This window comes from Aegilops tauschii, chromosome 7 (genome assembly GCF_002575655.3).
Source record: "Aegilops tauschii subsp. strangulata cultivar AL8/78 chromosome 7, Aet v6.0, whole genome shotgun sequence".
In the NCBI taxonomy this organism is placed as follows: Eukaryota; Viridiplantae; Streptophyta; class Magnoliopsida; order Poales; family Poaceae; genus Aegilops; species Aegilops tauschii.
This window is the reverse complement of record NC_053041.3, coordinates 503,414,760-503,436,672: the sequence shown is the minus strand read 5'-3', so window position 1 is coordinate 503,436,672 and position 21,913 is coordinate 503,414,760. Positions and strand designations below refer to the sequence as shown.

The 21,913-nt window shown below is 49.6% G+C and overlaps 2 protein-coding genes across 3 annotated transcripts; both read right to left on the bottom strand.

The window, feature by feature from the left end:
• Positions 1-3,640: 3,640 nt before the first annotated feature.
• LOC109751657 (malate dehydrogenase, chloroplastic) lies at positions 3,641-5,634 on the bottom strand. Its single transcript, XM_020310546.4, has 2 exons — positions 5,398-5,634; positions 3,641-5,123 (listed from the first exon to the last, which is right to left on the bottom strand). Exon 2 carries the CDS (start codon positions 5,115-5,117, stop codon positions 3,933-3,935), a length of 1,185 nt encoding a protein of 394 aa, XP_020166135.1. The 5' UTR covers positions 5,118-5,123; positions 5,398-5,634; the 3' UTR covers positions 3,641-3,932.
• Positions 5,635-6,194: 560 nt separating this feature from the next.
• On the bottom strand, positions 6,195-13,966 carry LOC109751656 (pentatricopeptide repeat-containing protein At4g21300). 2 transcript variants are annotated; one of them, XM_073504843.1, is made up of 5 exons: positions 13,670-13,966; positions 10,865-13,494; positions 10,558-10,795; positions 8,169-8,306; positions 6,195-7,159 (listed from the first exon to the last, which is right to left on the bottom strand). In XM_073504843.1, the coding sequence occupies exon 2, from the start codon at positions 13,348-13,350 to the stop codon at positions 10,990-10,992; it is 2,361 nt and encodes a 786-aa protein (XP_073360944.1). In that variant the 5' UTR covers positions 13,351-13,494; positions 13,670-13,966; the 3' UTR covers positions 6,195-7,159; positions 8,169-8,306; positions 10,558-10,795; positions 10,865-10,989. The 2 variants fall into 2 exon arrangements, with proteins under 2 accessions (XP_073360944.1, XP_045086692.1); XM_045230757.2 differs by lacking the exons at positions 6,195-7,159; positions 8,169-8,306 and having other exon boundaries at positions 10,491-10,781.
• Positions 13,967-21,913: the final 7,947 nt, after the last annotated feature.

Genomic DNA, 21,913 nt, shown 5'->3' with positions numbered 1-21,913 from the left:
GGGAGACCTACGGGGAGTATATGGGTCTAATGGGCCAAGGGGAGGAACACACCAGCCCACAAGGGGCTGGCGCGCCCTGTCCCTGGTCGCCGGCCCTATAGGGAAGGAAAGGGGGGGCAAGGCAGGGCAGCCGCTGGCCCCTCCCCTGCCATCTCCCCCATCCCTAAAGAAGGAAAGGGGGAGGCGCCTAAGGCAGGAGCCCAGGGCGGCCGCTGGCCACCTTGGGGCGCCCCTAGGGCTGCCTCCCCTCCCCCTCCACCTATATATATATATGTGAGGAGGGAGAGGGGCAACACACACCACGATCCCCAAGCCGTGTGCAGCGCCCCGCCTCCCTCTAGTTCTAGTTCCTCCTCCGTCCACGTCCGTTGTGCTTGGCGAAGCCCTGCGGATAGTTTCACCACCACCGTCACCACGCCATCGTGCTGTCGGAACTCATCTACTACTTCGCCTCTCTTGCTGGATCGAGAAGGCGAGGACGTCATCGAGCTGGTGTGTTGAACGCGGAGGTGTCGTGCGTTCGGTACTTGATCGGACGGATCGTGAAGGTGTACGACTACATCAACCGCGTTGATAAACGCTTGTCTACGAGGGTACGTAGACACACTCTCCCCTCTCGTAGCTACGCATCTCCATGGATAGATCTTGCGTGTGCGTAGAAATTTTTTGTTTTCCATGCAACGTTCCCCAACAACCTGATCATGGCATCTCCGCATGTACTTTCAGAAATTTGGAGGTACTCGTGCTACGCATATGCGGCCGTGCCATAGGTAAGCATCCTCGATGCAGCCATGCACTTCCGGTAACTAGTGAAGTCAATGGTTCCAACAGCGTCCTTCTTCAAGATGAAGTAATCGTCATAGGCTCAGACACCATTGTAGAGGCGATCGAAAACATCTTTCCGCATCCAAAAGCGCCGGCGAAAATGGTCCGCAGATAAGGCATCAGCGATAAAGTAGTCGTCCATCAGCATCAAATGGCCCCGTGCCCTATTCCGGTTCAAGAATCGATGTCCCTTGATTGCCCCCTTGAAATTGAGAAAAAAAAGTCCACCCTCATCATCACCGTTTAATCCTCGTATTCGTCCTCATCCCATGAAGTTGTTGTAGAAGTACCTCGTGTTTGAATCCACCGTGTTTGCTTCAAAGCATGGAAAAAATTGTCAACAATTTCGCTATGGCATTTGGCCAAACACTTGGGGTAGATATCAGGTGATACCACCCTTTACATACTCCCATGATACAAATTTTAAAAAGTCATATTTAAATGTTTCAAAAAAATCTGAAAAAATTTGTGGATGTTCACAAGACATATGTCTATAACCCCTAAAAAATTCACACCAAAATTCGAAATGTACATTGAGAAACAAAAAAGACAAATCCATATGGAAATAGTACACTATTCATATTTTGTCTTATTTGACACTATTCATTCCAGATTTGTCTTTTTTGTTTCTGAATATACATTTTGAATTTTGATCTAAATTTTTTAGGGGTTATGGACATATGTCTTGCGAACATCCACAAATTGTTTCAAAATTTTTTTGAAACATTTAAATGTCACTTTTCAAAAGTTGGAGCATGGTAGCATGTGAAGGGTGGTATCATCTGATATTTTCCCCATGCATTTGCTGGGAGTGGTGTTCACCATGGGCGGCATCTACAGGGGCAAACGAACGAGGAGTAGAACGGCGCCAGACTCCAAGGCTCGATGGAGTTTAGGGCATCTTCGTGGCATACCCCAAATCCCTCAGCCACCCTATCAGAACCTTGTCAGACCTCAGCCACCCCTTGTCAGATCTCTCAAATCCCTCCCTTCCTATGAAGTTTAGGGCATCTCCGTGGCATACCCCAAATCGGACACAACAACAGACCACTGACACAAATATGGAAGCCGTGTATCCAACCACGAAACCATTGTAGAGGCGATCGAAAACATTTTTCCACATCCGAAAGCGCCGGCGAAAATGGTCCGCGAATAAGGCATCGGCGACAAAGTAGTCATCCATCAACATCAAATGGCCCCGTGCCCTTATCCTGGTCCAACACTCGATGTCCCTTGATTGCCCCCTTGAAATTGAGAAAATACTCCTCTGCATGCTTCGCGTCTGCAAGGACCACCCTCGTCATCTTAGTTTAATCCTCATATTCGTCCTCCATGAAGTTGTTGTAGAAGTACCCCGTGTTTGAATCCATCGTGTTTGCTTCAAAGTATGGAAAAAATTGTCAACAATTTCACTATGGCATTTGACCAAGCACTTGCCGGGAATGGTGTTTCCCATGGACGGCATCTACAGGTGCGGATGGACGAGGGGTAGAACGATGGCAGACTCCAAGGCGGGCAGACGAGTGGGTGGGATGGCTGAGGTTCGACAAGGCTTGGGCGGGCGGCCGAGGTGGTACAGCGACGACGTCGGTCTAGGAGGGAGCGGATACAGAATAGGGGGAGGGACAGTGTGAGAAACCCGCGGCTCCAGGTGAACCAATGGCGTTGGAATCCTACGTGACAGAGGTCCAGACGCTCGCAAATCTCCCCTTGGGTTGGTGTCGGTTTGCAGGAAGTCGGGCACACAGACGCGCCCGTGGACATTTGCGGCACGGTGTTAGATGGCAGAAAAACATCCAGACACCATGATCCGGACATTTAAGGGCGGTTTGGGGTATAGTGTTGGAGCTCACCTCAGAGGCTTCAGAAAAAACACTAAAGAAATACCACATCTAGAAGAACATTTATTCCGCAATTTGAACAAAGATACGGTGCATGGCTCCAAAATTTGCTTACATGGCAGTAGAACTGCCAGTATTCTTTCAGAATAACACCAACGATTACTCTCCCGGTCCCAGTTTCAAGCCACGAAGTCATAGGCTCCATTCTTGTTTGATTGCATTTGGAACACAAACTCTGCTAGGAGCTCAAGATACTGGGTTTGACTAGTAGAAAGAGGCGCACCTAAAACGTGGAAATAAAGCTGATCAGGACAGCACAAAATGCGTATCCTTTTAACACATTCAAGGCTTAAACTTCACCCAATTTTTTGACCAGAAACCCAAGAACATCAACTAACTCTTGCCCTACTTTCTTCCCTAATCCTTCCAGGTTTCACCTAGCAAGAGAACAGCAGGAACAAGACAACATGGCCCAAATTCTTTATACCAGTATAAGGGAGAAATCAAACTAAATTAACAGAGAAAAAGATAGGGTGCATAGGGAAGAACTGAACAAAAAGGTGAGAATTTGACCATGGCTGTCCCTGCCTTCTGAAAGCACCAGGGCTTTGATCCCAGATTACGCACAAACAACACATTTATTCCCCGAGAGTACGGAATGCAAACAAATGAAACTTATCAATAGATAAATTCTCCTAATAGCATAATCTTCTATTCAGAATGCAGCAATTGCCTCCTGATGTGGATGAACAATTTATTCTTATGCAAAACATGATGCAAGCTGTATGATACTCAAGACAATCAGATCCTGGATTTGTACAAAGGGGGTCATCTGCACGATGGTATTGCACGAAAATCTTGCACAAAGTATTGTTCATCCCACTGGCTCATCTTACAACAGCAACTAATAACTTATGACACCATACAATATGTTACCACGAGTAGAGGCAGATCTAGATGGTGTGCCTTGGTAATGATCAAAGATGTGCTTTATTAGTCCACAGTTGAACTCCAGAAGTTACAAGAACAGCAGGTGGAACAGGACCAGAATTTATGTGTCAAACAAAACAAGGCCCCAGAACAGGGTGCAAGTTTGGGGCTTCACGCCCTCATGTAAACTGGAATCATAATAAACTGACCAACAATTGAGAAATATATAGATGCTCCAGGCAATACTGCTACATGTCAATACTCTAGGCTGCAAAACTAGAAGACAAGGAGAATCATTTTGCCTTCTCTTCGTATGGAATCGTTGTTCTCCTCACTTCAAACAGATGCGGCGGCTCCCTGCTGTTTGTGTGCAAACTCGATGCCCTTCTCGATGCTGGCCTTTAGCTCAGGCTTCAATGCCTCGAGTGCATTGGCCTCGTACTCAGTTATTCCCTCCAGGTCCGAAGAAATGATGGACTCAACACCATTCTTGCCAATCTTAACTCTGGACGCAAAGAATGGCAGCTCAGTTAACTCAGACTGAACATACGTGCACTCATAAACATCTGGATCACCAGCCAGTGCACGGAGTGAAGACTCAACAAATCTGGCAGCGGCATAAGCCATGGATAGGGTAGCAGATCCAGCACCCGCTTTCGCCTCCACCACCTCTGTCCCAGCGTTCTGTATCCTCTTCGTCAGCTGTTCAGTTTCCTCGTCCGTGAAGGTGACAGATGGCCTCGTCTTTGACAACAAAGGCAGGATTGTAATTCCAGCATGACCACCAACAACTGGGACATCAACATCAATGAGCTTGAGGCCCTTCTTCTGAGCTACAAATGTGTTAGCTCTGACAACATCTAGGGTCGAAACCCCAAAAAGCTTCTTGGTATTGTAGACACCCTTCTGCTTCAGAATCTCAGCAGCAATCGGCACTGTGGAGTTGACTGGGTTGCTGATAATATGGATAAAGGCCTCAGGGCAATTGTCCGCAACAGCCTCGATAAGTGACTTGACGATGCCCGCATTGATGTTAAAAAGGTCATCACGAGTCATCCCTGGCTTTCTTGGGACCCCGGCGGGGATGACAACAACATCCACGCCTTTCAAGCAGCTGGCCAATTCCGCGGGGCCAGTGAAGTCCATGACCTGAGAAGGTGTGTTGCAGTGGCTGAGATCAGCAGCAACTCCCTTGACATTTGCAATATCGTACAGGCGCAGTTCTGAGACCAGAGGAGACATCTTGATCAACAGGCCCAATGGTTGGCCGATGCCCCCAGCAGCACCAAGTACCGCCACTTTGTAAGATGCCTCCGGTAGTATCCGAGCCACGGACTTTGCCTTTGGCGCAACCCTTGTGGTTACAGATGCCCGAAGGGATCCGGTCTTGCCCAGGAATGAGGATCCCAATTCGAAGCTAATTGATGAGGATGCCTTCAAGCCACTGATGCCACGATTCCTTGGCTTTGAAACCAGAGCGGCCTGAGCGCCAACTGAACTGATGGTAGCAGATGATGCCATGTCCAACTGCAGGAACAGGGTTATATCAGATTTGTAAAAAACATAAAAATCTCTTGCAAGCATAGATAGAACGGCTGGTGACACGCTACGGGAGCATACAATTGATCCAGATCTTGAACACTAATACATGATCCAGAGGCGGATCTAGTTGGTTGCCGGGTTGTGCACCCAGAAATTGTGAAGTTCCCCAATCCCTACCGTACCGGGATTCGTCGATTGATTCAACGACTAAGAGAAGTGATGCTGCGCTGGATGGAATCAACCTAGCTGTTGCTCGTACCTCGAAGGAAGGAAGGAGACCCAGTGGCCGAAGACTGGGGCGGGGTGGAGGCAGCAGCAGTATGTCCCGGAGGCCGGGGAAGAAGGGGAACGGCGGCGGCGGCGGCGACGCGCGTCCCCGAGAGGCTGGAGGAGGGGGCGGGATTGAGGGCGCGGCGGTGACGATGAGGTATGGCGCGGCGGCGGGTGACGCTTTGGCGGAAGGGGGGAGTGGAAAGAAAAAGAATGGGCCACCAACCACTGCCCGATCCCTCGCGTTGGTTTCATCGGACAGGTTTTTGGCCGTACGATGGGAGTCATTTCCGGCGTCAGAGTCCGAATAATGAACGTTTCCTTCTGTTGAACATTTGCACGAATAAACCGTAGGTATATATTGGTTATTATAAAGTATTTTATCAGATGACTTAGTATACCAATCTTTATTTTCAATGTAAATTTGCTTTTACCGATTGTTCCTTTTTTTTGAGAATTTTTACCAATCTTTCCATTGCACTGACTATTATTTTTCTTGATGATTATCAGATGTAAAATGCCCTTTCAATGTTTCTTTCTAAAAAAAAAGCTTAGCTTACAAAAACATTTTATATTATTGGACGGAGGGAGTAAAAACCAGGTACTCTAGCCTCTTCAAGCATGGTGAGCTCACCTGTAAAAAGTTGGAACACTCTAACAAAACCACTCCAAAAAAAAAAACAAGACGCTATAGCCTCTATAGCAGTATCATACAAACCGAGTTTCAGAACCATTTCTTCAAACCATATACCATAGGACACTTACGCAGGCCTCTTGGCAAGGAAAGAAATTTAAATCACAGTATATTCAAAATAGTCCATTGTAGTTCACCTTCGATAGTTAAATTACGAAGGCGTGAAGCTAAGCCTAAATCATCAAAAAAACACAAAGCTTTGAAAACCAGATGGTGCACTTCTCACATAAAAAAAGGGCGTTCGCAGAATTACTCCCTCCACCCCGAAAAACATGTCGCGGGCGCAGTTCATTAGTGATTTTACAAAAAAAACCTCCTAGTTTCAAAACGATCTGAAACAACTCCCTCCGCCCCCGTCTTCTTCCTCCGTCGTCGCCAGGGGCCGGCGCCGCCAAGCTGCGCGATTCGCCGCACAGCAGGAAGTGCTCCGCCGCCGTCGCCACGTACCTGCTCCACCTCCGCCGCAGCCGCCGTCGCCAAGTACCTGCTGCGCCGCCGCCACCCAGACCTGCGCAGCCGCGATCCCCTCCCGCCGCGATTACCTGCGGGCGTCGTCGGAACCTCCCGGCACGTCCTCCTTGAGCTCGCGTGCGTCCTCTTCGAGCTCCCGCGCATCCTCTTCGAGCTCACACGCATCCTCCTTGAGCCCCGCGCGTGCGCCGCCGCATTTCCTCCCGGCCGCAATTCCTCACGGGCATTGCCGGAACCTGCCTCAACGATCAGGTGGACCAGGAGCTCGCACGCTTCCTCCTTGATCTCCCGCGCGTGCTCCTCAATCTCCTGCGCGAGCGCCTGCTGCTCCTTCTCCCCTGCCCGCGTGCCCGTGCGTCTGCTTCTACCCTGCCGCCGGTGGAGCTCCTCTGCCCATACTGTTGTTCGTTTGCTGCTGCTCGTCTGCCCATACTGCTGCTCATTTGCTGCTGCTCGTTTGCCCATACTGCTGCTGCTCCTCTGCACTGCTGCTTGTGCTGCCACCAGAGCTCCTATCATCAGGGGGAAGAAGGTACAGTATTGTACAGAGTTGCTTCTCTGCTCCTTGTGCTCTGAACAATGTTAACTGAAAAAAAATCAGTAGATGCAGTGCAATTATGATCTGAACAAACACTGTCTCTAGAAATGTTACCACATCAGATTTTAATGTTGATAATCTGCTGATAATTCAGTCAGTCAGTGGAGTAGATGCATAATTCAGTGGATGCATGATCTGTTGATAATTCAGTCACTCCAGTTAGGATTCAGTGAAAATTTACTCCAATCAGGATTAATTTGGGTTATTTGGATTTATTTGAATTAATTAGAATTAATTTTGGTTATTTACATGGTCTATTTGCTTTCAGTGCTGTTCCTTTTACTTCTTGGGTTTCCCTAGCCATCAATCTTTCTGCTCTCTATAATATGGTGAACACCTCCCCTTTTCCTAGCATTTAAAAAGAAAATGATCACCTAGTCTAGTCTGTGATGTGACAAATGGAGGGGCATCAACCTGCACATGTCCGATGATGCATTTTTTGGGGTTCACATATCATACAAGTTCAGAGATAAAAACAAGATCTCCTAACAATCTACTCTAGGATAAAAATATAACATATCAAATGGAGTAACTCTGTTTAGAGCTGGCTTTCTTCCTAACAAAGTTACTGCTCCTAAATATGGACACGCTTTTTTTTATTTACACAAGATCTCACAGTGAAGGACAATATGTGAAAAAACAATATTATTCCTTGGTCACAAACTTGTGGTAAAAGATTATAATATGGCAACAGATGCTTTCAGCAATCAGAGACTGCTGTCGAATACTCCATCAAATTTAGATTTGAGATTTTGATGTGATGTGACTAATCTTTGTGCCATAGTCTTTGCCATTTTAGAAATGCACTAATCTTTGCCATGGAGTACTATAGATATAGATTCAGTAACTGACAGTGTTACTAGATACTGCCATGGAGTATTTCTAAAATGCATAAAGGTTATGTACAGTGAAGTGAAACTACAATTTCATCATGGATTGGTGATGGTACTGAAATTTGTTGGTAAATCCTTCTGATTTGGCAGGATCCACTACTCACCAAGGCTTTTACTTCTCTTCAGGAAGCCAGCTGATTTCCAGATAATCATTTAACAGGGGAGGAGGACACAGGATAGTGGCTGCCCAGTGCTCTGTCATCAACATATCTGGTGCCAGATCAGCTAATTTCCATGGCAAACTGTGATGGGAAAACCATTTTAGTAAGTTCAAGAGAATAAATAAGTTGCAGATTTCATGCACAAAGTGCTAGACAGTAGACATATGGAGTGAGTTTTTTTGCTCGTAAATCTGCTCTTGCTTAAGCAAGTTTTTGACTGAAACGCCTTCAGTAGACACCACAGATCATGGCCTCACCTTTGAAGTAACTCCTTGTACAAAATGCCTATCAGAATAAACAGGTTGACTTGCTTATCGACTAAACAAAATCCTCAAAACATTAAGGATGCACTAGTACACATCACATAATTACTCTGCGCGTAATATAGTGTTCTGTCAGAGATCGAATGCTTGCAAAACTGTTCAGTTAACCGTGCAAAATACTCCAACTCTAAACTAGCAGAACTAGTGCAAATATTCAGTAAATTCAGTAAACATGGAGTAGAGAAGGGAGGTTGACCCAGGCTGTAGGACTTGGGGATGATTTGCAGAAGTGCAGAAAACTTGTAGCCACCGCCGCTGCTGCCAAGTTAGCAGGCGCTACCCACTGGACAGCCCAGCCGCGGTGTCGCAGGCGCGGGTTTTCCACCAGAGAAACAACGAAGAAGACCCCGCCGCAACCGTATTGCTCGTGGAGCTGTCGCCGTCGTCTTCCACGCTCCCAAATCCACGACCTTTAGCTTGCCGTTGTCGCCGGGCTCGTCGGTGTTTAGCCTGCTGCATCTCCTGTCGTCGTCGGGCTCGCCGGCCTCTAGGTTGTTGGTGGTGGTCTGGATCCAGCGCCTCCGGGCTCTCCGACGGCGGTTCCGACGCAGCCGGAGCAGAGCGCGGCGGTAGCTGGGAAATCAAAGATTTTTTTTGAGGAAGGGGGGAGCTTGAGGAGGCAGGTGAGCGACAGCTGCGGCGGCGGAGCAGGAGGCAGATGCGGCGGGAGAGCGGGGGAGCAGGGCAGCTGCAGCGGCGGGGAGAAGGGCAGCTGCGGTGGCAGGGAGCAACGAAGCTCCGGCGGCGGAGAGCAGCGCAGCTGCTGGTTCTGTCAGAGGAGGATGACAAGGAGTGCGGGTTTGGTCGGGAGAAACTAGAGGTCTTTTCTGCAAAAATGCCCTCACGACATGTTTTTCGGGACGGAGGGAGTACATATTTACATTTCATATCTCTGACGGACCATTGTTCATACAAACCGAGGATGGTCTACTCGTATTACTGTAAAGAGGTGCTTGGTTGCAAAGCCAGTACATCTCCAAAAGTAAGAAGCTAGACAAACACAACAGTCCATTTCCCTTTGGATCATGCTAACTTGCTAACTACTCCCTCCGTCCCAAAATTCTTGTCTTAGATTTGTCTAGATATCTAATACTAAAACGTGACTTGATACATCCGTATTTAGACAAATATAAGACAAGAATTTTGAGACGGAGGAAGTATGTCTCTGCCACACTTCACCGAAGCTCATATCCTACCCAGGTTTCTCTCCCAGGAATTCAAATAGGGTCGTACATGCATTCAAATTTTGAATTTTGAATCGCAGATGACACATGTAAGGTCCAAACCTGCACAGCCCGTTCAATCGTTAGTTCTGGCATACATGAATTTGAATCTCCAAAAGCATCCTTGTTCACAGAACATATATTTAAGTCAGCCAACTACCAACCATCAGGAATATTTTCAGCATGGACGCATACCCTTATCTTTCTAACTTGTCCACAAAATCACTGGAAAACAAAATCACAGTATGTCCAGCGTGTGTTCTAGGCACTCAGCTTCCCCTGAAAAAATCAACGTACCAAAATGCACCATCAGAGAACTACCCCCTAGATCAGTTTTGTTGCATATACTTGTTGACATCCTCACCGCACAAACACACGCTACTTTCTGCATGCATTTTGTCATCTGTGACATTCAGCCTGCTTTTCCCGTATCTGATTCCAAAATAATTCTCCCAAGAATAAAGATTGTAAAAGTCATAAAACTCGCTCAAGGAGTTGAAGCTGGTGCCAAGAGCAGGTTTGATGACATTTTCTGTCGTGTTTTCTCTTCTCGGCGAATCCCCCTGTAGATTCTCCAGGGTGCCTACTTTGCTTGGACAATGGGTCCTGTCTGGCGGAACCGACCCAACTCTAATTTTGCAGCCGACAAAAACAGATGTTCAGAGGTGAAAATATGACGCGTCTACATTTACAAATTCAATGTAACTAGATACAGATAGTACCGGAATCAAGCTCAGTGCTAAACAACAGTGCAGGGAATTTGTTCACACGCTAACAAGTACTAACCTCTTCGTCCAATCAGGGAATTTTGACACTGGATTCTGCCGTTCCCACGACAACAGTCAGAGCCCACTTCTAATCTCGCCGGCTGTTCGCGGATCGCTCCCGTCATCTGCAATAGTCCTACTGATGAAGGCTCTGCTGCGGCTCCACCGACGACGCTGGCGTCGACTGTATCACATGGATCGATTGGGGTCTCACTATCCCCCATCGCTTCAAGAAAGGGGAACCTGGTTGCATCTCCCTGAGAATAAGAGATATGCCTGAATAGGGAGGTAAATGAACTACGGCACAGCTTGATGCGTCACTTTACCTGTCAACAGGATCCAGCAAGAACTCCACCTTCCTCCACCTTCCTCTACAGACCTCGACTCGATTTCCAGCGGCCCAGATTGCAGGAGCATCTGTGCTTGGGCTCAAAAACACCCTCTCTACTTCCTAGACTGATTCCATCAAACTAGAGCCAGGAAGTTTCTTCGAATCACTTCCGTTAGCGCTAGCCCTTAAATTAGCAGATTCATTCCACTGTCCTTCCTGTGCATACACTTCTGAAATCAAAGCATAAGTACCTGGGTCCTGTGGTCCGTGCTCAAGGAGCTCTTTGCTTATAATATGCCCAAGCAGTGTATTTCCATATGTTCTGCAAGCAGAGAGGAGAGCACAATACATGCTTGATTTATCAGTCAACGACAATAGCTTTATAAATTTGTATCCTTCTTCTAAATGTCCTGCCCGACCCAATAAGTCAACTATGCAACCATAGTGCTCTTCTTGTGGATGAACTGAATACAGTGAAATCATTGACTGAAAAATACACCAACCCTCCTTAACAAGGCCAGCATGACTGCAGGCAGAAAGCACAGAAGTGAATGTTAACTCATCAGGTTTAATTTTTTCATCTTCCATTTGCTGAAACATTTCAAGAACCTTAAGATAAAATCCATGCATCCCATAAGCACTGATCATCGCATTCCATGAATCCAGGTTTTTGTGTTCCATACTGAAGAAAAGAGCTTCTGACAAATCCAACCTTCCACATTTAGCATATGCAGTTATCAAAGAATTTGCGGTAATCGTATCTTTCTCCATGGAGGCATGGTAAACAAAGCATTGAATTTCTTTTACACCCTTCAGATGTCCAAGCTCAGAAACAGCCTGAACTGCATACATAAGAGTGACAGAATCGGGCTTCTCCCCGTGTTGCTGCATTAAGTGACATAATCGAACAACCTCATCTGCACGCCCAAAAGATAAGTACCCCTTCATCATGGCTGTCCATGAAAACAAGTTTTTCTTTTCCAATGAGTCAAATACAATCTTTGTTGCGACAATTTCTCTGCAAATTGAATACATATGCAGAATTTGATTTGCAATGTCCGCATCTGAAGAAAAGCCATGTCTAATTGCAAATCCGTGAATCCACCTTCCTCTTATTAAATCCCTTTGATCAGCAAAAGCTGTGAGCAGGCAAACAACAGTTGCAGAATTTGGTGCAATACATTCTTTCATCATGTCATTGAGTAATGTGGTGGCTTCATCTGCCAGGCCGTTTTGCAGATAACCATGTATCATCACGTTATAGGAGACTGCATCTTTAACCGTCAGTTGATCAAAGAGATGCCTGGATCTCACAACTCTTTTGCACTTGGAGTACACCTCGATAAGAGCAGTGGCCAAAACAAGATCCACAGCTATAGTTCTTCTGATCAAGTAGGCATGGATACTAGCAGCATAGCCACAATAGCATAATTCAGTACAAGCAGAAAGCACATTTGCAAAGGTTACTGAATCTGGAGTTACTTTATGATGATGCAGCATAACAGAAAAATACTGGATTGCATCCCTACTCTCTTGAGTTCTAGTAAGACCAGAAAGCACAGCGTTCCACGAAGCCACGGTTCCCTTTGAATTGTTCAAAAGAGCATATGCTAATTGATAAGCTCCACATCGAGCATACATGTCAACAAGGCTTGTCTCTAGGACTTCATCTGAGACGCCAATGCCTCTCCTTATGGCATAGCAGTGCATTGATTTACCCAGTCGGAAGGCTTCCAAATTCCCAGCAACTTGCAATAAGCTTACTAGTGTCACACGGTTTACTTCCAAGTTATTCCTTATCATTTCACTGGCAATTTTGAATGCATTCCATGCAGATGAATCCACTACATCAGAATAGGCAGAGATCATTGAAGTGTAAGCAACAATATCCTTATCAAAGATCTCTTCAAACACTCGCTGTGAATCATCAATCTTGCCAAGCTTGGAGTATAACCCAACCAGCGAGGAACCGACAAATTTATCCCCACTCAGGCCAAGCTTCAGTGAATCTGCATGCATTCCTTTGCCCAATAACAAATTCCTGAGCTGAGTGCAGCTCTTCAAACCAAATGTAATAGTTTTCTCATTCAAACAAAACTGATGCAACTTCAGCCTCCTGTACAAAAGAATAACTTCCTCCACGTAACCAGCTCGGAAATAATCAACCATGGCAGAATTCCATAGGGCAAGATCACCATTCACAATACTCTGAAAAACAAGCCTTGAATCGGGCAAGGCACCTAAATGTGCATACAAGCCAAGAATCTTAGACCCAAGGATCACATCCCAGCCAAGCCCGTGTGCCAAAACACGAGCATGCAGCTTCTTTAGAGACCGAACATCTGCACAGCTTTGGACCAGCAGAGCAAGCTTTTCAGCACCGCATACCTTCTTACTAGAACCCACAGTTGTGCCACTGATAGATCCTGATAGCCTCCTAGCCGGCACTATAATCTTAACGAACTTTGAACCAGACTGCATACTAACTGGAGAAACTTCCAGTATGTAAAAAAGGGAACAACCGAGAAAGAAAATTATGCCTTCGATTCACATATTCCACCAATGCTAGGATCAAAAATTGCTTTAAAAGCACGACTGCATCATCTGCTGTCTACCCATTGCTACCTAAATAAAAAAATCACAATGCATAAAAAATTCTACTGTATAAATTAATGGATGGGGGTGCACATCTGAATTAGTACATCTCAATTCGTCGCATGACATTCAAAGTAGGAGTAGGACACACTGGACATAGCCGCTTGTGCTAATCGGAAATAGGGCATCAGTGCAATGGACATACCTAGCCAAAACTAGGGGTCCAGACAGTGCTCTAGGGCGTCGAGCGCGGCGTGCCAGCGTGGGCGTGCCGCGTGCGGGCGGTGCGGCTCCAACCGCCGAGAAGCCGAGGAGGAAGAGCCTCGGGCCGTCCGGAGCGGGCGCGGGCGCGCGGCGTGCCGGTGCGGGTGGTGGGCGTGCGGCCACTCCAACTGCCGGCCGAGAAGAAGAGGAGGGCGGGAGGCGGCCGGCCGGCGCGTGGGTCGCCAGCGGAAGGAAAGAGGGAGGGGGACTGTCGACGGCCAGATGGGCAAAAGGATTCAGATCACACGGTGCATATCAAGGGCTTCTTTGTATCCCAGGAATTTAGAAACTTAGGCCCTGTTTGATAGTAGAGTATTTTCTAAGTATTATGAGAATACTGCAGTTTTTTAGTACCATAGTTTTTTTGACAATGAGCTGTTTGGTTGTCACTAAAAACTGTGATTTTAATACTGCGGTATTTACCAAACCAAGGTTTTTTCTCTGCATTAAAAAAAGACCTCTTGACCTCTCTTTTTTTTAAACAGAGCAGCTGTAAAAGAAAGAGGGGAAGCATGGCTATCTTTTCCCTCACTATTCGCATCAATTCCCCTTCGCTTCCATGCCATCGTTGCCACCGCCATGTCGTTTCTGGAGTTTTATCCCTTAGCGGCAAAATTTTAGTAGGCGTGGCATGGCTCGCCGCTGCTACCTAGAGGCCATGGCATGTTTCTGCATGGGGCTGCAATAGATCGCAGCTGCGTGGATGCATGGATCTCTGTGTTCTTATGCATGATACAGCCAGCCATGTAAAGCAGCGCTGCTCTTACGCCGGTCTGTTGCTGGATGCAATGGCTAGCCAGCTAACATCTAGAAAACATGCTTGTATGCAGTGCTAACAGCTAGTCAGCTAATGTTACATCACTGTACCAAACAGGTCCTCTGTATCATGAATACTTCAAAATACTCTGTTATGTCAAAACTGTAGTATTGTGTATCTACTGACTAAATTACTGTAGTTTTTAATACTTTAGTTTTTATAATACTTTGCTATCAAACAGAGCCTTAGGAATGAAAAAAAAGCAAAAAAGAGATGTCACGTACAATGAATTCTTTTTTTAGGAGACGTACAATGAATTCTTGTAGGATTTATAAAAAATGGAAATTTTACAATATACGTGTCTTGGATGGTGCGCAGAAAATACACACAAGAATTTTAGTGGATTGAGGAGATAGAATGGAGAGGGATAAAGTATAAGTGCATTGGACTTTTGAAAGAAAAATATAAAATAAGATTTGAGCTCATGTTTAGATTTGTATGGAATGGGGTGAATAGAAATGCACACGCGGTCTGGGTGTCCTGAGCCCCATCTCCTTGCCTATTGTGGCCGAAGGTCGGGCTAGGCGAGTTTAGCTGTGTTTGGTCTTCTGTTTGGGCTGAGCATCCCTTTCCTCAATGCTCCGCGCACCATGCTCGCACCTCCTTGTGTTTGTGTAGCGTATTGTATCCTTTTTTGTATTTTTTTTATTCAATCTATCAATGAAAAGACATGCAAGCTATGCATATTCGTGAAGCAAAATAGACTCCATAGGAATTTGATAAACCATTCCTATGATCCAAAGGGCTTTTATAAGAAAAATTCCTATGGATTGAGATCCAGAGAAGTGCATATTTTAACCCTCAACTATTGCCCTAGTCCAATTTACAAGCCCCAATTCTAACATCGTCTACACTACAATCCCAAACTCTTAAAACCGGCCAGCATTAAACCCTCCCCTTCTTGTTGACCAGTTTTGACCCGTTGACCATCTAGTTGGCGTATCAAGCCAAGCCTCGTTAGTAGAAAAACACAAAATTTCTAGAAATTGTCAGGAAAAAATGTAAAAAAATATATTGTAAGATCAAAAACAAATTTCAAAATTCTGGAAAATAAAAAAATAGGGGTTGTTTTATGAAAATTTTGAAAAAGAGTTCAAAATTCTGAAAATTCCAGATGCATAGTATTGTTCTCCTGATTTTATAGATTATTTTATTTTGATTTTAGTTTTTTTGAAAATATTTTTTATTATATAGTTTTTTTATTTTTCCTGGATTTTGTATTTTACAATTTTTTTCTACAAATTTTGAATTATTTGCTGCCATGGCTTGCTGACTGGATGGTCAACGGGTCAAAACTGGTCAACTAGGAAAAAAACGGTCAATGGGGAGGAGAGGGTAGAATCATGGCTGGTTTTAAGAGTCTGAGGTTGTAATGTAACGACTGTATTGAATTTGGGGTTGCAAATTAGACTAGGGCAAGAGTTGGGATTGAAAGATCCACTTCTCTCTCATTGGAATCGGCCAAAATGCATGTATAATTACTTCAGGACTTGTTTAGTTGTGGGAAAATTAGTGGTAGGGAATGAAGATTTAAGAGGTATGTCGGAGTAATGGGCCACGGGTAGGCTAACCCGAGACCCAGAACCTTTCAGGACATAGGGGCAGGCTGCGCCCCTCAAGGCACCAAGACGAAGTGCCGCCTTCTGGTGGCCGGCTGAAGGAATAGCCGGCTGCCCGTAAACGGCGAGTTCCAGAGGCCGGCATCAAGACAAGCCGACTCCTAGTGGGCGGCTTCCAGAGAAGCCGGCCCCTAGCAGTCGGCCCGAGGCGTCAACGACGCCTGCGCCCCCATCAAGGAAGACAAGACAGGGAGTGGCTACAGTACAGCCCATCCCTTCCAAATCCCGGGATGGGCGTGGCCATAGTGCACCGTACCGGCGGAGATCTCCGCCCGGCGCGGCACCGTTGCCACCCCACCCCTGACGTCACCACAAGCAGGCGGAGCCCTGCTCCCACGACGGCCTGTCGGTACGGCCCAAGGACGACGGGCCCCACCAGTCAGCGAGAGCCCGGAAGACGGCCAGAGCCCCACCAGTCGGACCCGAGGGAGGTCGGCCTCCAGCAGTCGGCCCGCCCCTTCCTCGGGCCCCACGCGCCATTAACCATACGAGACGCAGAGTGGCTACAATAATCGCCCGCCAGGCGGTGGAACTGTAGCCACACTCCCCTGACCGTGCCTGCGTCATTAGCATCACGGCAACAGTGATCAGCCGCCGACAAGACCCGTGAGCGGCGGGGGCGGCCTGTCGGCCCCGTACCAGACCAGTCGGCGGGGCCCACCAGGCGGCGGGCCCCACCAGACGGCGTAGAAGCCGACAACTAGAGAGACTGACAGCCGGGTCCTACACCCGGCCGGATTACCATTGTACCCCTGGGGGTAGGCCTATATAAACCCCCCAGGGCACCCATGCAAAGGCTTCCAAACCTGTTAGAACTAGACCAACCCATAGGGAAAGGAGAGAGCTAGCCTTGCCTTCTCCTACCTCTAGCATACAGCTCGAGGAGCACCATTGTATTCACTTGTGCCTTAGTGATCATGCGGAGACCCTACGGAGCAGGACTAGGGGTGTTATCTCCTAGGAGAGCCCCGAACCTGGGTAAAGTGCGCCGGCGTTCGTGTCTACGCCTTATCCCGCTTCCAGGCACCGGCGACGTTCTACTCGCTCCCACCATGATAAGCCATCCATTGGCATATGTCGCACCCAACCCCCGACATTTGGCGCCCACCATGGGGTGAGGTGCACCGTCGTCCGGAGACCTGTTCTGGACGGGAACCCTTTTCCTCCCTGGCGAGCGCAGCCAGCCCGGCACGCCAGACGGAGTCTGCGCCGACGCGCTGCACGGCGCGGAGGTCGTCTGCGCGGCGAGCTGCCTCGCCGACCTTGTTGGCGAGGTTCGCCTCTCCGACGAGCCAGCGTCCGATGCGGGCAATGATGGCCCCAAGATCCGCCTCGCAGCCTCCTCGATCAGCTCCACGTCGCAAACGAGCCCGCTGTAGACTTGGAGTCTGTTGGCTCCACCGACCCGATGCTTGTCGATTCCGACATTGCGTCGCTCGACGCGTTCCCCACCAACGTGGTGGTCTACGACGAGCCGCTTCCTCGTGCGGAGAGCGGCGAAAGCGCCGTCACGGAGGTGCTAGTCATCGGCCACAGCGAGCACTCCGGTGGAGGTGCTCATGACCCGCTTGATGCGGCACTTCAAGACCTGACGGCGCCCATCCCAGAAGACGCCGACGCCGAGATGCTGGAAGCACGCCGCATCCAGCTCGTCGAGGGCGCCAAGAAGCTGGCCAGCATGAGACGCCTATCGGAGGCCTACCAGCGCGAGATGACCGCGCTGTGGGCGGCACGCCGGCTCCCGATGGGCCCAACCGCCTTGGCACGGTCCGGCAGCGCGGCGTGGCCATCGCCAACCTGTTCGAGGCAGATCGCCCCGTCTATGCCACGCCTGCGGAAAATATCCGAGCTGCCCAGGCGGTAGCAGAAGAGCTGGACAAGTTTGAGGGCGAAGAGCGTCGCCAGATGGCCGAGCGCGTCCAGTGACTCCTCGACGCGGCTGCTGAGCAGCACGAGGCCGGTTGCCGCACTGAGGCGCCTCGCCGGCAAAATGACGATCTGCCTCCCCGCCGAGATCAAGGCGCGACATCTCGGACGCCGACTGGTGGCGTCCGCGGAAGAAGAGACAAGGAGCCGGCTGCCAGCCGCAGCCGGACTCGCATCACCATTGAGCGTGACCAAGACGGCCGCCCGAGAGCAGTGGAACAACGGGATGACTGTCCACCTCCCCCCCCCTCACAGGGAAAGGCGCGTCTCCCCACCGCCTGTTGAACACCCGACACTCGGCGACCGCCTTGGCCGCCGAGAGGGAGTCGGAGAGAACGATGCCCGCCACCGAATCGACCGTCTCCACTGATCCCTGGCGCTAGAAGAAGAAGATGAGCTGGGTCCGCCTTGTTTTGGCCCCCGCATTCGAGACGAGCCCTTCCCCAAAGGGTTCACGCTCCCAAGAGATACGCCCAAGTACACCGGCTCCGTGAAGCCGGAGGACTGGCTGGTCGACTACTCCACAGCCATCAGCATCGCGAACGGCAACAAGCGCGTTGCTGTGAAGTACGTTCCGCTCATGCTCCAGGGCACGGCCCGGACATGGCTGAACAGCCTGAAGCCCCGCAGCATCAACAGCTGGGTCAACTTCACCGAAGCCTTCATCCGCAACTTCACCAGCACGTACAAGCGGCCGCCCAAACCTCGCCAGCTCTCCTTGTGCGTACAAGGCCCCAATGAGTCGACTCGCGACTACCTCACGCGCTGGGCCGAGCTCCGCAACTCTTACGAAGGCGTGCACGAGGTGCAGGCCATCGAGTACTTCACCGCTGGGTGCCGAGAGGGCACCCTCCTCAAGCACCGACTTCTTTGCGACGAGCCGGCGACCCTCGACGAGCTGCTGATCATAGCAGATAAATATGCCACGGCCGACTCCTCCATGAAGGCAAAAATCCAAGTTGATGCATCTGGCAAAGTGGCCCCTCAGGCTCCTCGGACCCCGGCTGGCGACACCAGTCGGCGCCAACAACCAAGCGACAACAAGCGCAAGGCCATGCAGCCGGCTTCCACAAGCCGGCAGGTGGCGACAGTCGAAGACCAGCAGCCAGAAGGGCAGCCTCCATCCAAGCGCCAGAAGGGCGGCAAGCCCAATTGGCTGCCTGCTTTCTCGTATGAGCAAACTCTTGACGCACCCTGCAAGTTCCACAGTGGTGCGAAGCCGTCCAACCACACCACTCGGAAATGCCATTGGCTCACCAGGATCGCCAAAGGAGACGGCCTTCTGCCTCCTCCGCCTGCTGGGCAGCCGCCTCCTCCTCCCCCCAGCAGCCGGCGGTTCGACCAGTCGAAGCCATACAAGACGAGTATCCTGAAGATCACGGAGCTTATGTCGTGTTCACCAGCGTGGCCGGCGACAAGCACAGCAGACGACAACGACAGCAAGAAGTGAATGCGGTGGCATCAGAGACCCCCGAGTTCATGCACTGGTCCGAGAAGTCCATCAGCTGGAGCAGAGCCGACCACCCGGAAGTAATGCCCAATCCCGGCTCCTACGCCCTGGTTCTGGATGCCACTTTTGCCACAGATAGGCGAGCAGCTCATTTTTCTCGGGTTCTGATAGATGGCGGCAGCAGCATCAACATCCTGTACAAGGATACCATGGAGAAGTTAGGAATCAAACAAAGGCAGCTTCAGTCCAGCCGGACCGTATTCCATGGCATAGTTCCTGGCCTTTCCTGCTCACCAATCGGCAAGATCCAGATAGACGTCCTCTTCGGAGACAAGGATCATTTCCGCCGAGAGCCAGTCTGGTTTGAGGTGGTGGACCTTGAAAGCCCATACCATGCACTACTTGGCCGGCCTGCTCTGGCCAAGTTCATGGCGGTCCCCCACTATGCTTACCTCAAGATGAAGATGCCGAGTTCCAAGGGAATTCTGACCATAGCAGGGGATTACAAGAAGTCGTCCACTTGTGTAGCAGATAGCAGCTGGCTGGCCGAGTCCCTTGTGATCGCGGCTGAAAAGCGGCTCCTTGACTGAGTTGTGGCGATGGCAGGCAAGCAGCTGGAGATGTCACTCAACCCCAAGGAGTCGGAAGCCGAGGGCTCGTTCAAGCTGGCCAAAGAGACAAAGAAGATACCCTTGGACCCGGAGCACCCAGAGAGGTACGTTGTCATAGGTGCAAACCTTGACAGCAAATAGGAAGGCGAGCTCGTCGATTTCCTCCGTGAGAATCGGTACATCTTTGCATGGTCACCTAAAGACATGCCGGGTGTTCCGACGGATTTCGCCGAGCACAAGTTACATGTCCGGTCTGATGCCAAGCCAGTCAGGCAGCCCTTGCGCCGCCTTTCAGAAGAGAAGAGAAGAGTCGTTGGAGAAGAGATAGCCCGGCTGCTGGCAGCCGGCTTCATCATGGAAGTGTTCTTTCCAGAGTGGCTGGCCAACCCAGTCCTTGTGCTAAAGAAAAACAAGCAGTGGCGCATGTGTATTGATTACACCAGCCTCAACAAAGCCTGCCCCAAAGACCCGTTTGCTTTGCCGAGAATTGACCAAGTGATAGACTCCACAGCCGGATGCAAGCTGTTGAGTTTCTTGGATGCATACTCAGGGTATCACCAGATCAAGCTGAACCCGGCCTACAGACTGAAGACCGCCTTCATCACACCATTTGGAGCCTTCTGCTACTTGACCATGACGTTCGGCTTGAGGAATGCCGGCGCCACGTTTCAACGTTGCATGCAGAAGTGCCTCCTCAAACAACTCGGCAGAAACGCCCATGTTTATGTCTTTGGAGTACCAGCCGGCCAGCTTCTTGGATTCCTGGTCTCAGAGCGCGGCATAGAGTGCAACCCTGTGAAGATCAAGGCCATCGAGAGGATGGAAGTGCCCACCCGACTGCTGGATGTGCAGAAGTTCACCGGATGTTTGGCGTCCATCATCCGTTTCATCAGTCGGCTGGGAGAGAAGGCTCTTCCCCTGTACCAGCTCATGAAGAAGACCACTTTTTTCGAGTGGAACGACAAGGCGGATGAAGCTTTTCTCCAGCTCAAAAAGATGTTGACTACTCCACCTGTCCTGGCGGCTTCGACTCCTAAGGAGTCCATGCTCCTCTACATCGCCGCCACCAGCCGAGTGGTCAGCACGGTCATAGTGGTAGAGCGCAAGGAGGAAGGCAAGGCACTACCAGTCCAGAGACCGGTGTATTACCTGAGTGAAGTGCTGTCAGCTTCCAAGCAAAACTACCCCCACTACCAGAAGATGTGCTACGGCGTGCACTTTGCCGCCAAGAAATTGAAGCCGTATTTTCAAGAGCACCCAATCACTGTGGTCTGCACAGCTCCGCTGGCCGAGATCATCGGAAGCCGGGATGCTTCAGGCCGAGTGGCCAAATGGGCCATCGATTTGGCCCCCGACACCATCTACTACCGGCCTCGCACCACCATCAAGTCACAAGCGCTGGCCGACTTCCTCATCGACTGGGCCGAGACCCAGTACCTGCCGCCAGCGCCCGACTCCACCCATTGGCGGATGCATTTTGATGGTTCCAAGATGCGCACCGGTTTGGGAGCCGGCATCGTCCTCACCTCTCCCAAAGGCCACAAGCTCAGATATGTGCTGCAAATCCATTTTGCCGCCTCCAACAACGTCGCTGAATACGAGGCACTCATTCACGGGCTCCGGCTTGCCAAAGAGCTCGGCATTCGCCGGATCCTGTGCTATGGTGACTCTGACTTGGTGGTCCAGCAGTCGTCAGGCGACTGGGACGCCAAAGATGCAAACATGGCGAGCTACCGCTTCCTCGTACAGCAACTCAGTGGAT